This window comes from Camelus dromedarius, chromosome 12 (genome assembly GCF_036321535.1).
Source record: "Camelus dromedarius isolate mCamDro1 chromosome 12, mCamDro1.pat, whole genome shotgun sequence".
In the NCBI taxonomy this organism is placed as follows: Eukaryota; Metazoa; Chordata; class Mammalia; order Artiodactyla; family Camelidae; genus Camelus; species Camelus dromedarius.
The window spans coordinates 16,015,647-16,031,685 of record NC_087447.1 but is presented as its reverse complement, the minus strand read 5'-3'; the positions used below and the strand labels follow the sequence as shown (position 1 = coordinate 16,031,685).

Here is a 16,039-nt window from a genome sequence, read left to right as displayed (position 1 = left end):
AAAAAAAATGGAACACCTGGCACAAGGTGGGCACTCAAGAAGGGCCAGGTTCCCTTTGAATCCCCTCAGATTGAGGTCATGGTATGAGCCCCCATGTATGAGCCTTTCCATGAGTACAGGGGAAGATATTTAATTACTTCTTCATACATGGCCACTGCTGGCACACACAGACATATAGACACAACTACACACACACATATAGTCAAGGAAGAACCCCAATCTCATGGCATAGATGCTACTCGTGGCCAAGACTCTTCAGATCAGCAAGACGGTTTATTACTCCCAGCACAGGACAGCAGGACCATCAGCATGGTAGCATTGGTTACCGTGCTCCCAAGTCCCATGGGGTGATGTGATGAACCCAGATGGTGACCGTGGGTTACACCGCACTGGAAGAACTTAGGGCTGAGAGCTCGGCACCTTTTGTAACAAACAGTCAACCAGCCAGTTCCCCTGCTCTGGGCAGCAAGCAGTTGTACACTATTCATGCTGTGGTTGCCATGACCTACTTAGTTACCTATGTGACCAGCCATAGAAATGGCTCAGGGTCAGAGGATGGTGCAGGCTTACAGTTGGACCAACTCTGCAGAGGATGCTCAGGACCCATGGGGGACCGCCTCTTCCATCACATATGCACACACACATACTCACACACACACGACTTTCTTGTCTAAAGATGGGGTGGTTGCCTGGTTGCCTGGTGGTGACTTCCCCGTTAGAGGTACTTGTGCGTGCTCAGTCATGATATATACTGAAGCTTCCAGCCGCTTGCAGTTTAGACCAGTGCTTCTCAAACTCTACTGTGCATACAAATCCCTTGGGGATTCTCCTGTTTGAAGGCAGGCTCTGATTCGGAAGATCTGGGGTGGAGCTCAGGACTCTGCATTTCCAACAAGTGCCACGTGATGGCCCCTGCTGCTGCTGAGGACCACACCTGGAGAAGCAAGGATTTAGGTGACTTTTGAGGTTTCTTTTAATTCTGAAATTCCAGGGAGGACTGGGTGGATATACAGCCAGTGGGCAGGGCAGGCACGGGATGAAGCAGGGAGGAAGGGAGGGAGGGGAAGGAGACTGCTGGAGAAGTGAAGGCTGGCGCCTGGCCACTGGGCCCCTGATGGTCCTCAGCCCCTCCACCTGCAGCCCTTTCCCTCCAGTCTCATGGTGAAGACAGTGGGACCCTTTTCCTTGTGGCCAAAATGCCACATGGTGTTTCACCAGGATCCTACCTCGCTAAGTAGAGGCTTCAGCTCCATGGATGTGTTGGGAGGAGTGCAGAGGCAAGAAAGCTAAGAACATGTAAGTGCAGCGTGGAGAGGGGCTGGGAGGACAGAGGGGTGGGGGAGGGGCTGCCGAGCTCAGACTGGATGGTGGTGGGTTTGTATCTCCCAGAGTCTTCCTCTGGGAGGCCTTGGGCAAGTCATTTCCCCTCTGGGCCTCCATTTCCTCATCTAGAAAGGAGGGGCTTGAACCAGGAGGCCTGGGCACAACCTTTCAGCTCTAATAGCCTGTAGGATGCAGTGAGATTTGAGAGCACACCTTCTCCTGCCCCTTAAGAGCCACAGGTGTGACGTGGGGACACCCTGCTTAAAAACTCTCTGCCTTCTGCATTAGCATCATAGAGGTAAGGAGCTGGGGACACCAGAGGATATGTCTGGTCTCCAGCTTCTGCCTGGCACTCAGCAAGCAATCAGTGCAGAATGTCTCTAATTATCCTTAAATGCATGTAAATTGCCAGGCGTCTTTCAGTCAAGACCTTCCCATCCTCCCGCTTTGACATCTGCAAGTGTGGCCTCCCTGAGCCCCTGGTAGCTCGGCCCAGAGACCCTACACTGCTTGCAGCCTGACCCTGGCCCTCAGTAGGCACACCTCCTTCTCCCCCGGCCTTATTTGGCTGTGGTCTACTTGGTGCTGGGAACTCTGGAGCCAGGTGGGCCTCAGGGAATTTTCTTGGACTTCAGGGTCCCCTTCCATGGGGACAGCAGGTGGTTGGAAGGAGCCCCCCGCCGCCTACCCCCACCCCATCAGCAGATGCCATCTCCCCTTGTGTTCCATTTGCTGGCCTGCTGGGAGGGGAAGTGGCAGGATAGGCTGGGACTTGTTTTTTAAACTATTAATACTGATATGTATTTTAAAACTCTTTACTCTACAAAAAAAATAGAAGAGTATAATGAACTTCCATATACCTGTCGCCCAGCCTCAACAGTTACTAACTTCTAGGCATTACTAATCTATTTTTAAAATTAGAAATGCATGCATCTGGCATAAAATTCAGTGGGAAGTAAGTTTCTTTCCTCTCTTAGCCCTCAATCCCAGGAACAGCAGCTGTCATAGCCTAGAGCTGTTCTGTGCATACGTAAGCACATATAAATGTGTATGTCCTTTTAATTTTATTAAAACAGGGCACGTTTATTTTATATAGCACACATTTATATATCTTACTTCATGCCAGACACCATTCTAGGTAAATAACAAGCATTAACTCATTTAATCCTTGTAACAGCCTTACAGTGTAGGTGCTATTAACATTCCTGGGCACAGAGGGGTTAAGGCACTCCCCGGACATTACACAGTGGTTGAGGCAGTTGGGATTTGAACCCAGGCAGCCCAGGGCCAGAATCCATGCTCTCAACCACCGTTCTCTGCTGCCTCTCAAATGATACATATGCTTCTTTACCTTGATTTTGGGTCATGTGCTTAACTTTGCACCAGGCACTGTTCTAGCGGCAGAGGATACAGCAATGAACTATATAGACACACATCTCTGCCTTCCTGGAGTTTACATTCTAGTCGGGGGCACAGCTAGCCACTAATATAAATAAGTACTACATATATTTGATAGTGATAGTGCTCCGGAGGAAAATAAAGCAAGGAAGGAGGGGTAGAAAGTGTCAGGGGGTTGCAATTTTATCTAGGTGGCCAGAGAATGTGATATTGAGCAAAGGGCTGATGGCCATGAGGGAGTGAGCCCTGTGGATCTCTGGGGGAAGAGCATTCCAGGCAGAGGGAACAGCCAGTGCAAAGTCTCAGGATGAAGCGTGCCTCGTAGCAGGCTAAGCAAGGCAGCCTTTGTGGCTGCGGTGGGAGTGAAGGGGGAGTGGTAGGAGATGAGGTCCAGAGGGAGTGGGGGCAGCCTGGGTCCAGCTGGAGTGCCACTGAAGATCTTTGCGGTTTGCTCTGCAGGAGTTGGGGCTCCATGGAGGTTTTTGAACTGCAGGCCATTTGATCTGACTTGGGTTATAAGGGTTTGCCCTGACTACTGTGTGGAGAATGGATGGGAGGGGCAGAGGAGAAGCAGGGGATGGAGTTTATTCCCTCTTTTGAAACAGCTGCCTGTTGTATGGATTTGCTATCATTTATTTAACCAACATCCAGATGGACACGTTGGTTGTTCCCAGTCTTTTGCTATTCCAGACAGGGCTGCAATGAATACTCTTACACATGTGTCTTGGAAAAATTCCTAGACATGGAATTGCAGGATCGAAGGTTATGTGCATTTTTGAAAGGTTCCCGGTGCCAAACTGCTCTCCCTAGAGGTATCAGTTTACACTCCCACCAGCACTGCCTGAGGGAGATGGCTTGGTTTATAGCTTCAGGTCAGATCTTGGACTTGGGGGAGTGGGGCGACTGGGGGTATAATGTTGCAGCCTCCATTTGCCCCTTTGTAGGCCAAGGCACCATGGAGGTGGATGCCTTACAGAGGCATAGCCAGAGTTCTGATCCCAGCCAGACTGGACCTGCGGGTAGGTGGGGCCTGCACCGTTGGTAGGGCAGGGTACCAGTGAGGATGGCATTGGCCGCACGTAACAGAGACCCTGTCCTAGTCTGGCTGGAGTAAAAAGAAGTGAAATAGGGAGTGCAGGAGTAGGGCAGATTTTAGGACTAGTTGATTTAATGCCTTAACCATGTCTCAGAGATGTTTTCCAGTACCAAACCATGCTCTGATTCTCTGACACCAACTGAAACTAACTATCTGAAATTAGCACAGATCCCACAGGTTGAGGGCCCACTCCCTCAAGACTGTCCTCTCTTCAAATGCCACTCACAAGTCCTGGGCCACCCATACTTCTGACCAACATTAATCTGGGGTCTCCACGACCCCCTTCCCAGGTTCTATAATTCGCTAGAACAATTCACAGAACTCAGGACAGTGCTTTACTATTTTTGGTTATTATAAAGGGTACAACTCAAGAACAGTCAGATGGAAGCAGTGCCTAGAGCAAGGTTTGGGGAGAGGGACGTGGAGCTCCCATGGCCCCTCCAGGCATGTCACCCTCCCAGCATCTGGATGTGTTCACCAACCAGGAAGCTCTATGAATCTTGTATAAGAATTTTTATGGCGTTCAGTCTTCACCCCCGCCACACCTTACCTCCAGGTCAGTGGATGGGGCTGAAAGTTCTAACTCTAATCTCCTGGTCTTTCTGGCCCATCCTAAGTCTATCAAGGGGCCCCATCCTAAGTCACCTCATTAGCATAAACTCAGGTGTGACAGCAAGCGGCTCCTTAGGAATAGCAAAAGTTTCTCCTGTTGGGAGATTCCAAAGGTTTTAGGAGCTCTGTTCCAGGAACTGGGGACAAAGACCAAATACATTTATTACTACAGCAGACCTTTCCTCTGCTCTGCCCTGCCAGCCGCATCCCGAGGTGATTCCTGCTGGGTCTTCCGCAGGACCCGGCTGCCACGTGCCACCATGGCTGCGTGCTTTCTCCCGAGGGTAGGGCCGTCGGTCTGGAGAGGACAGTGTAGCACCTGAACAAAGTCCGCTTCCATCAGTGGGAGAAAAGGGGGAAAGGGATCCAGGTAAGCCACCAGCGGTATCTACTGTAAGAAACAAACTCATAAAAAAGGTGCTGTTTTTCTCCATCTTCTCTACTTAACTCGTAAGTGCTTCTTTCAACTCCTTATCAGAGTCTTACCACAGTGGAGTTGACATATTACCTCTAAAAGGTTCTGCAGGAGGAACCACCTTGAGAGACTGTTCCACAGGCCCTGGCCAGTACCCCGCTGATGCTCAGTGGAAACTGCTGTGCAGATAAAGGCCTGAAACCTAATCTGCTGTGACTGAGGCCGGAGCTTCCACTGGCTGGACCCCAGTTCCTCCAGCTGCAAAATCAGGGGCTGGATGGGGTTGGAGGTCCCCCCATGGGAGTTCCTTGCCCTTAGGGCCCCTGCAGATTTTTTCTTTGTTTTTATTGACATATAAATACATATAGAAAAATGCATAGCGTGGTTCAATATATTTTCACAAACTTAACACACCCATGGGACCAGTACCCAGATCCAGAAATAGAACATAGCCAGCACCCTAAGACCCCCCTTCCTGCCCCTTCCTAGTTATTTGCAAGGATAGCCAGTAACCTCTAACTACCATAGTTCTGCTCATTTTTTTAAACTTCATATAAATTGAACCATACAGCATATACTCCTTGGGGTCTCATTTCTTTTCTCAGCCTCATGACTCATCCATACTACAGTGTGAAGTTATGGTTCTGTCTCATTTCTGCATACTAGTCTATCCACCGAGCTATTTTTTGAACGTAAAGAAGTGTAATGAAAATCACCCAGCTCCCCGTAATCAGCAGGACAAGTGAATGAGCGAGCCAGATTTCTTTGCTTTTGCTTAGAATGATAGCAACTAACCAGGGTGTTCACCCTGGTTATCACATAACCTGTGTGTATTGGAAAGACTAGGAAAATGAATGAATTGTTACACAATTTGTACAGTATGTTTACTAGACAAAATGGGAGTCATAAATATTAAAACAGAGGTGCTTCATGGTAGAAATCCGGGGCCCTGATTTCTCAGTTGGTCGCCTGATTGATTCATTCATTCATCCCACTATGCGTCAGGTGGCACTTACATGCCTGGTATTCAGTCTTTAATTTTGATTCCTCCTTCCTCCCAAATAACTGGATAGATCGCAGTGTCTAATGAAAAGTGAGTAAAGATGGAGGAATCTTAGATATTATCTTCTAAGCAATTATTAGCAATTTCTCAACTAAATGAGTATGAAGAGGGTTTTTTTTTTTTACAATCTTTTAAGTGACTTTTTTTCTCCTAAGCAAAACAGAAGAAAATGGAAACTCTCTTTAACATAAACCCCACAACTAACCACTAGTGATATCCCAAAATGTATGCTCCCAGACTTGTGTGTGCAAATCCATATAGCTAAATACATATTTTTATATGGAATTATTTTGTATCTGTCTTTTCACAACTTTCATTAAAAAAAAGACTTCATTTTTTAGAGAAGTTTTAGGTTCACAGGAAAGTAGAGAGTTCCCATACACCTCCTGCCCGGACACATGCACAACCTCCCCCGTGATGGACAGCTGGTACCAGTCTCAGGACTAGCCCAGACTCCAAGAGTTGGAGGTGTGCTCGGACACATCTGTCTTCAGCTATGTGGCCAGTCCATTGGCCACCCCAACAGGCACTCATTTGTTGATTACACGTTAACACTAGAGGCGTGTACATTTATTACAACAGCCGAACCTACACAGACATCATTATCCCCCAAAGTCCATAGTTTACAGTAAGATTCACTGGTGGTATACATTCTATGGGTTTGGACAAATGTATAATGACATGTATCCACCATTAGAGCATCATATACAGTAGTTTCACTGCCCTTAAAATCCTCTGTACTCTGCCTCTTCACCCTGCCCACTTTCTAACCCTTGGCAGCCAAACATCTTTTTACTGTCCCCATAGTTTTGCCTTTTCCAGAATGTCATAGAGTTGGAATCATACAGGATGCATCCTTTTCAGATTGGCTTCTTTCCCTTCATAACTTTCATTTTTCTTTAGCAGTTTGTTGAGCATGTGTTTCCATGTCAATAAATATTCTTCTAAAGCATTGTTAATTGCTGTCTAATATTTCATTGTATGTTATGTATTAGCTTCTCTCCTGTTTTTGAGGTTTAAGTTATTTCCTGTTTCTCAGTGTTGCAGAGGACAGCCTTGTGGGTAGATCTTTGCATACAACTTAATTTCATCCTTAGGATGAATTCCTAGATTTAGGATTGCTCCTACAAAGGTTTTTCTCATTTCAAGGCTTTTGATATGCATTGCCAAATTGCCCTGCAGAAAGTTTACACCGATTTCTATTCCAGCCAGTAAGGTACGTAGGGTTATTTTCCCTACACTCTTGCCAACTCTGACTAGTATCTTGATTTTTAATCTTTGCCAATTTAATAGAGGAGAAGTGATATTTGTTTGTTTTAATTAATGTTTATTTGAGTATTAAAGTTTTGTGGTTTTCCATAAAGCATATTGGCCGTTTGTCTTTTTTCTTTTGCAAATTGCTTTTTCATTTTCTTTTCCGTTTTTTCTACTGGGACGAACATCTATATTATAGTATAGATTTATTAAAAGTGTTTCTCTATTAAGGGTATTAACTGCTTGTGAAGGCCCTCATTTAATGTCAAAAAATTTTCACCAATATGCCCACCTGATATGTGCTACACCTTTAAAATAATAAATAAAACAGATGATAAAAAGAACTAATATTTATAGAGAACTAATATTTATCATATGCCAGGTGCTATGCTATGTAAAACAGCCCTAGATACCAGTCCTGATATCAGTACCATTGGACAGCTGGGGAAACCAAGGTAGGAGCGGTGAATGAATTTTCCTAAGGTCACATAGCTTGTGAGTGGCTGTGCTGGTATGAGTTGATTAATAAAACATATGGTGACATAGGATTCTGTGAATCAGTAATGTTTTTTTAATTGATATACCTTTTGTTCATCACAGAAGTATCTACATATATTTGCAAGTGTGTCTTACTTATAAGTTCAAGGCATATAATTTATTCTTTCTATAGGCAGTGTTTTCTGGATATATAAATTCAACAATTCCCTGTAATAATCCTATGCTTTCCCACCATTACCCCCATGGTTTACTGTTAAGAACCATGTTAGACCTTTTATTTTTAAGGAAAGGGAAACTGAGGCTCAGGGCAAGGCAGGAACTTGCTCAGGGTCACCTAAAAAGTTTACAGCATAGCCAGGACTGAGACCCAGGGCTTGGGGTCCCCAGCCCAGGTCAGTGTGTGACTTGGGCCAGCCCCCTAACTGCTTGTCTCTTTGTCATCCGAGGGGGCAATAGAGGATGCTGTGGGGGATATAACAGCAGACCTGCCAGATTTTCATGATGTCAGCCTCTAGGATCCCCCAAGTGGGTACAGACTCCCAGTCCTCTGGCCACACTGGCTGCTGGGCATTCCAGGACCCTGGCACCCTGCCAAGGGTGAAAACAGAGCCGCAGGCTCCTGAGCTTCATTCTGTCCCCTCCTCTTTGGTCTGCATCTCACTGCCGGGTTTGCAACATGCCTAATCTCTGCGCGTGCAGACTCAGAGGAGCCAGCTGAGAGGGAGCATTGCCAGCAGCTTGGAGTCCTCCAGGAGGCCTGCCGACCACCCCTCCCCCAAGCCCCTCTCTGGGCAAGCAGGGCCAGAGCTGCCTGCAGAAACAGTTCCTGGAGCTTCACCTGGCTCAGGCCTGACAGTGCCTGTTGAGATGGACCCAGTGAAGGACACAAGCCTCTGTTTTCTCTGTCTTCCTAAATGGAAGTTCATTCTGCCACATCCTATCTTCTCCCTCCCTGTCCCCATGGCCTTGATCGCAGACACAGAAGGGAGTCATAATGCACATCAGTCATGCTCGATTCTGGTTCTCCAGGCAGCTGGACCCCTCCAAGAATGGCAAGAACTTAACTGTGCAGTCAATAAACAGGTGTCAAATAATGAATACCTTGTAACCCATCGTGTTTCCCTTTTTGCTTTAGCTGCCAGGAGGCTCAGAACTGAATGGAATGCTAGATTACTATCTTGCAACAGAATCTGGATTTAATTGGCATCATTCTTTCTTCCTGAAGTCTCTGATTGCTCAAATGTCCTGTTGAGTATGGGTTTATGTTATAAATTATCACAATTTTTTTTTACATAACAAAGATGGGATGTAAAGGAAAAATAAGACATGAAAGGAAGTAGCCAATAGACATCTCTATTTTGAGATTCAAATGAATCCTTTTCTCATAAGGAGATGGTTTTTGCAGGACCATTTAAGACTTAGAAAAATGTCTGAGTGCCTTCTCCCTCATCTCTCTCTCTGTCTCTCAGTCTCCTTGTCCCTTCCCACCTTCTTTTTTTCTCTCTGATTTCCTCTCCTCACTCTCTTCCCCTTCAGCCTTTATTCTCTTACTATTGCCCACTGCTCCCTCTTTTCTTTCCCCCCTCTTTGGTCTCTCTTCCCTCCAACCCCTCTCTCATCTCTCTTCCTGCTCACCCCCTTGCCTCTGGCAGCCAGTTTACTATTAATATCCCTTACAAACTGTAGCACTTGGCTCTTTTCAAGGCCTTGACCCAGCCTTTGTCTCATTGATTTCTCTGGAGCGATTTTGATTCTTTCCTTTTTACCAAAGAAGACACTAAGGCCTAGAGAGTTGAAGTCATGTGCCCGTGGTCACACAGTTTAGACTTTACGCTTATTATCAAATTCAGGCTCCAGGCCTCAGGAGTCTAATTCCATCACCCTCTCACTGCTTCTCAATGCCAACCTCACCTACCCTGCCTGGCAGAGGTCATGAGAGAGCGCCCCAAGAAAAGAATTCTGAACAATAACCCTCCCACCCTGTCTCCCCCTCTGAGTTCTCTTTTCGAGTTGAGATTCTCAATGAGGCCAGAAGGACATATTAGCGGGGGGGGGGGGGGGGCAGTGAGTTACAACATGGGTCATTTGTTCATTAATTTACTTGGCAAATATCTATTGAGAATATGCCATGTGCTAGGCAAGGATGAGCCCAGGGTAAGGCAAGCGAGTCACCTGGAGTGCAAAATTTAAGGAGGCCTTCAGTCTCAGGTGCCAGTCCTGCAAGGGCATGACCTGGAGAGCGGGTACCAACTTCAAAGTTTATGCCTGGTACCTGGCTAGTCTTTTACTAGTTCTGCCCTGATGCCAGGAACTGTTGCAAGGGCTGGCCAGTCCGTGGTGAACAGAAACGCCTGCACTCTGTCCTTGGGGAGCTCATGATCTCTTATGGGAAACAGACATTAATCAAGTAATCATGCTAACAAAAGACTGTTCTAAGGGTGACATGAGGAGAGGGACATGGGGCTAAAGAGGGTATGGAGGGGCAGTGAGGGCTGAAGGATGGGTAGGAGTTTTCCAGGTGTGCTGTAGGTGGAGTACACAGCAAATTCACAGGCCCCTGGTGGGATGGAGCATGGCATACAGGTGGAGCCGGGGGAAGGCAGAGGGGCCAGAGCACGAGAGCTCCATGTGAAATGGTCCCAAGCAGTCAGTTCCTAATATAGTCCCAGAGTTTGCAAATGACTGACTTAAATCAAATCCAATGGTGAGAATTCAAAACCACTCCTTAATGATGTCACTCATCCCCACCTTCCTGATGAGCTTTCTTCAGTGGATACAAGGACTGTGCCGAGTTCTCTCCAAACTCATCTCTGTCCGTTTAATACAGCAATGTCTGTGATAGAATCTAATATTTGCCACCATTTCCCTGATGAAGAAACAGAAGAAGTTAGAAAACTGCTGTCTTAGTCAGCTCAGGCTGTCATAACAAAATGCCATAGACTGGGTGGCTTAAACAATAGACATTATTTCTCACAGTTTAGGAGACTGGGAAGTCCAAGATCAAGGTGCTGGCTAATTTGGTTTCCAGTGAAGGCTCTCTTCCAGGCTTGCAGATTGTTGCCTTCCTACTGTCCTCACCTGACAGAGCGCCCTGGTGTCTCTTCCCCTTCTTAAAGGGCACCAGACCTATTGGATTAGGGCCCTACTCTTATGACCTCATTTAACCTTTATCACCTCCTCACAGGCCCGGTCTCCAAATACAGAAACATTGAGGGTTAGGGCTTAACATAGGAATTTATTTATTTATTTATTTATTTATTTATTTATTTATTTATTTATTTATTTATTTATTTTGATGGGGCATACACAAACTTTCAGTCCTTAACACCTGCCCAGGGTCGCATAGTCAATCAGTGGGGCTTGAACACAGGCAGTGGGATCTGGGTGCCCAGGCTGCTAACCTCTAGACTAACTGCCTCAGGATGTGTTGTGTGTGAATGTTGTCCATCCAGGTGAGAAGTGCTACTCAGGGCAGGGGTGTTCAGTGAGCCTTTACAAATCCATTCGGTCTTGCCCCCATCTGGACCTGTGGGCTGAGGCCTGAACCCACCTAAGGACCCAAGGGCGAGTCCAGCCATCCTTCTGGAAGAAGACGGCTAAGGGTGTGGCAGGGAGGTGAACCAGCCCTGAATCAAAAACGCTTGCAACAGGGGTTCTCCTGTTTCCAATTTACTCAGAAGGCCCCAGGCTCCAGTCCAGACTTCACCAAGAATGGACTGTGTGACCTTGAGCGAGTCACTTGACATCTTCCAGCACTAGGTTCCTGGCTCGGTGACCTCCCAAGCCCTGCCCCCTCATGGGTGGCTGGGGACCTTTCTGTGGGCTGTGAGGTCAGCTAAGCATCAAGCGTGCGGCCCCTGGCAGATGCGGCTCCTCACCCTAGGCCGCACAGGTGGGGAAAGGGGCGTGCGTGCGGTGGGTGGCCGGAGACTTGGGTGGCCGGCGTCCCTCTGGCCACACCGCCACGGAGCCCAGTGGGCTGCCGAGGCTGGGAGGGCGCTCGGTGGGCCGCGGGGCCCAGCCTCCCCAGCGCTATCTTCCTCACCAGACGCCCGCCCGGCGCCCCCCGGCCCTCGTGGGGGCTGAGCCCCGCGGGAGGGGCTGGAATTCCTCCCAGGCGGGGGGCCCCTCCCGGGCGCCCGCTTCCTCCCGCTCCCCGCGCGCCCCCCTCCCGGCCGCCAGCCAACTGCGTGCCCCCGGGGCCGGCAAGAAGCCACATGCCCCCGCAAGGAATGCCGGGCCTGGCGGGCGGGGGGCGGGCGCTGGGCAGGGCCGGGCCGGGCAGGGCCGGGCCGGGCCGGGCCGGGCCGGGCCGGGCAGGGAGCGCCCCGCCGGGAAGGTTGGTGAGAGGGAGAGAGCGAGCCCGCGCCCTCCCCGGCCCCCCGCGCCGCCCCTGCGCCAGACCCGTGCGCCGCCCCGGCCCGCTCGCGGGATCTCACACTTTCCCCGCCGGACACGAGGCCGCGACGACCCCCGGGCCCCCGGGGCTAGGGCGGCCCGGGGTGGGGGGCTGTGGCGGGGGCGGCTTGGCCCGGCCCGGGCCGCCCCCGCCCCCCTCCGCGCGCCCCCAGTCCCCGCCGGCTCGGAGGAGGGGGCAGGCCGTCACGTTTCCCCACACCCCTCCCCGCTGCCGGCGGCTTTGGGGCCCCGGTGGGGAGCAGGGGGCTGATTAGCCGAGGAGCAGGGGTGTGGCCAGCGGGGCCCCGGGTAGTGAGTCACACACGCTGCTCGCCCAGTCCCGGGGCCGAGCGCGCTCCAGCCCGAGCTGAGCGCTGTCCTGGCCTGAAGAGTGTCCCGGGGCTTGGCATGAGGACCCTGGGGTGCCAAGGGAGGGGCTGAAGCCCGGCGCGGTGGTGGAGGAGGGCGGTAAGCTGCGGACTAGGGAGACTCCCCTAGAGAGAGCTGGGTGGGGCTTGGAGTCAGGGCCGGCCCACACGAGGACCCCCAGGCCCCGCCTGTACCTGCTCTGAGCTGGCAAAGCGAGCCTGGCAGCATTCCCTGGCCGCCCCTGGGTGAGGGGCTGAGCTGCCAGGAGCGCCGGGCTCATTTCATCTGCCTGCACCCCTTGGCCCCAGCGGGACCTTTGTGGATCCCTCCCCTGCTCCCCATTGCAGTTTTGTATCTAGGCTCCTGTGGGTCCCTCCTACATTTTGCCCTTTGGTCTTGGGATCCAGGCTGTGCTTCCCAGCTCTGCCTCCTGGCCTGAGCTCCTCCCGGCCCCTGACCCCATGGGGCTGGTGGCTCCAGTCGTCCCCAGGACCAGCCTGGGATAGAAATGGCATTTCCTCTTGGCCGGGCTACAGCTGTTTTTGTTGTCTGTGTTCTCAAGCGCTTCCTCTGGGGATGGCAGGGAGGGTAACCAGACTCCACGGGACCCCCGCTTGCCCTCTCCGCCACTCACCCCTCTTCCCCTGTCTCTTTGATCCTCTTCCTGTGCTGGTCCCGCCTTCGCGTCCCCAGGACAGAATGACTGAGAACATGAAGGAGTGCTTGGCGCAGACCAAGGCGGCCGTGGGGGAGATGGTGACTGTGGTGAAGACAGAGGTCTGCTCACCACTTCGCGACCAGGAGTATGGCCAACCCTGGTGAGGCCCCTATTGGGGGACAGGAGAGGGAGAAGGGGGGCATCACTGGGCTGGGTTGATTGGAGACCCTGAGGCGAGACCTTCCTCTTTGCTCATCTTCTTCCCCTGCTTTGGGCAGCTCCTGGGACCAGAGGTGAGCGCAGGCTCTAGAAAAACCCAAGCAGTGGCCCAAGAAGGCCTGAGCCTCTGGACTCCTGCCTTTCCACTACCTCCTGCACCAAATGAACGAGCAGCCTGGCTGGGCTTCCTCCACCTGCCCCGAAGCCCCAGAGCCTCCTGGCCAAGTCCTTGGCTTCTCCGCCCACCAGCCTCTCACTCTGATGGCTTCTTTGCTTTCTTTACTGGCCCCTGTCCTGGCCAGCTCTAGGAGATCAGACCCATCGGCCATGGAAGTGGAGCCCAAGAAACTGAAGGGGAAGCGTGACCTCATCATGCCCAAAAGCTTCCAGCAAGTGGACTTCTGGTGTAAGTGGAGCTTGGGGCTATTCTTGGCTACTCTGCCCTTCACCCCCACCCCCCACCCCACCCCTGGTTAGGGAATCAGCAGTGATAATAGTCATGACATGCCTTCACCTATGATGTACCAGACACAGGTCCAGACCTCAGTTCATCCTCACAATCAGCCACCGAGGTGTCTATTATTTGGTCCCATTTTCCAGGGGAGGACACTGAGGCTCGGTGAGGGTTAAATTCCCCTACAGATGCCAGACCCATCTGACTCCAGTCATGGTCTTTCTTCTGTTTTTTCAAATTTGAAACAAAGGGAGCTACTGGCTTCCTTAGCGTTGGCAGACATGTCCTTTGAGCCCTCACGGAAGATAGTGGGTTATTGGCTACTGAAGAAGACTCAGGGGCCTGTGGCTGGCTGGGATGGAGCCAGGGCTGGGACTCCTGAGTCCCCTGCTGTGTGCTTTCTACTGCCCGATGCTGTCCTCAGGGTAGGCGTCCCATCAGCCCCTCAGCCACCTCCGTGGGGGTCTTTCCTCTCTGCAGCAACTGAGGCTCTCTTTCCTCTTTCCATCCCTCCAGTCTGCGAGTCCTGCCAGGAGTACTTTGTGGATGAGTGCCCGAACCACGGTCCCCCGGTGTTTGTGTCTGACACGCCGGTGCCCGTGGGCATCCCAGACCGGGCCGCCCTCACCATCCCCCAGGGCATGGAGGTGGTCAAGGAAGCCAGTGGGGAGAATGACGTGCGATGCATAAATGAGGTCATCCCCAAGGGCCACATCTTCGGTCCCTATGAGGGGCAGATCTCCACCCAGGACAAATCAGCTGGCTTCTTCTCGTGGCTGGTGAGTGTCTCCTGGGCTGTGCCTGGGAAGAGGGCGCCACGAACGTGGAAGGAAACCAGCAGTGGGAGCCCTACGCTGGTCCAGCCTGGCCCCAGAGCTTTTCTGCCATCACTCCCAGACTCGTGGATGATGGATCTTGCTGTCCCCTTGCCAAGGCTGAGTGGCTGTGACCCTTGGTGGTCAAGGGGCATGTGGAGGAGCCCCATCTGGCAGTAGTCAGCAGAACCAGTGGTGGGGCAATTTCCCCATGAATCCTCACGTGTGTGTGTCTGGTACGCCATTGTATGACATTTATGAAGGGTTTACCGGAGCCCTCCTCTGGAGTGGGTGACCTGGAGCTGGGCGCTGTGGCGTTTTAGAGTGTGACATTCAGCTGAAAAAGCAGTAATGCCTGGTGCTAGAGGTAAAGCCTCCAGTTAGACAGACATGGTTCCTGCCCTCAGGGAGTGGGCAGTCTGGTGGGGAGAACAGGCCATGAACAAGGACGCGCACATGTGACAGTAGCTACTGAAGGGGGAATACAGGATGCTCTGGGAGTAGAGGGAGATGGCAGCGTTCACAGTGCTCGGGAATTTGGGGGCTGTAGCCCAAGTTCATTACATCAGCCAGGTTTGCTAGTTACTATCTAATGCGACCTTGGACAAGTCATTCAACTTCTTTGTGCCGGCATAATCATAGCTGATGGTGAAGATGAGCTGAGTCGTCACTGCAGAGTTCTGAGTCCTGCTTGCCCTTAGCGAGCACACGGTGAATATCAGCTATTATTATTGTTGTTGTTCTTGGTCTTCTTGAGGGGTTTGGGCAAGATTTCCTCTAGTCTGAGACTTGAAGAATGAGTAGCATTTAATGGAAGGGGAATGGAAAAATGATCCAAGCAGACAGAACAGCTGAGAGACAGGACCCCTGAGAAGTCCAGTGGGGTGACAGCAGTAAGCCGGAGACAAAGTGGCAAGAATTGGCAGGAGAAGGAGGCAGGGGCCAGATCCTGCTGTGTTTCACATGCCGTGACGAGAGCATCCTTCATCCTGCGGGCCAGGGGAAGCCATCAGAGCATTTCAGGCAGAGGTATGAGTTGGTGGGTTGCAGGATGGAGGATTGGGATTCTAGGTAAGAGGCTGGGGTGGGGGTTTACATAAGGAAAGATGGTGGCTTAAACTCAGGTACTAGAGATGGTCACATCTGGGAGAGATTTAGTGGGGAGAATCCTCAAGATTTGTTGGTAGACAAGATGTGAGGGTGAGGAAGAAGGATGTTTAAAGATCCAAAAAGAAAGGATTATCAAAGATGACTTTCAGGCATCAAACTTGAACATAAATGAGAGCGCAATAGAGAAAGGCAGGCTAGGGGGGAGAAAGGTCATTCATTAATTACTAAGTAAACACAAAGGGTTTCCTTTGTGCCCAGCACTGGGTTGGCTCTGGGGACACAATGGTGGGCCAGATCAGACATTAGTCCTGCACTCCTAGAGTTTATTGTGGGGAGGATGGAATGAATTAAAGAGTA

At 50.8% G+C, this 16,039-nt stretch overlaps 1 protein-coding gene across 5 annotated transcripts in view; it reads left to right on the top strand.

The window, feature by feature from the left end:
- Nucleotides 1-16,039, top strand: part of PRDM11 (PR/SET domain 11) — a 79,548-nt gene that overhangs the window by 19,132 nt on the left and 44,377 nt on the right. For 4 of the 5 annotated variants that reach the window (XM_031459742.2, XM_064492415.1, XM_064492414.1 and 1 more), the window contains exons 2-4: nt 13,120-13,244; nt 13,606-13,709; nt 14,274-14,536. In XM_031459742.2, the coding sequence (XP_031315602.2) occupies nt 13,126-13,244; nt 13,606-13,709; nt 14,274-14,536 (486 nt within the window). In that variant the 5' untranslated portion in view covers nt 13,120-13,125. Of the gene's footprint in view, nt 1-12,255; nt 12,526-13,119; nt 13,245-13,605; nt 13,710-14,273; nt 14,537-16,039 lie in introns of those variants that run through there. The other variant, XM_031459743.2, reaches the window with a different exon arrangement.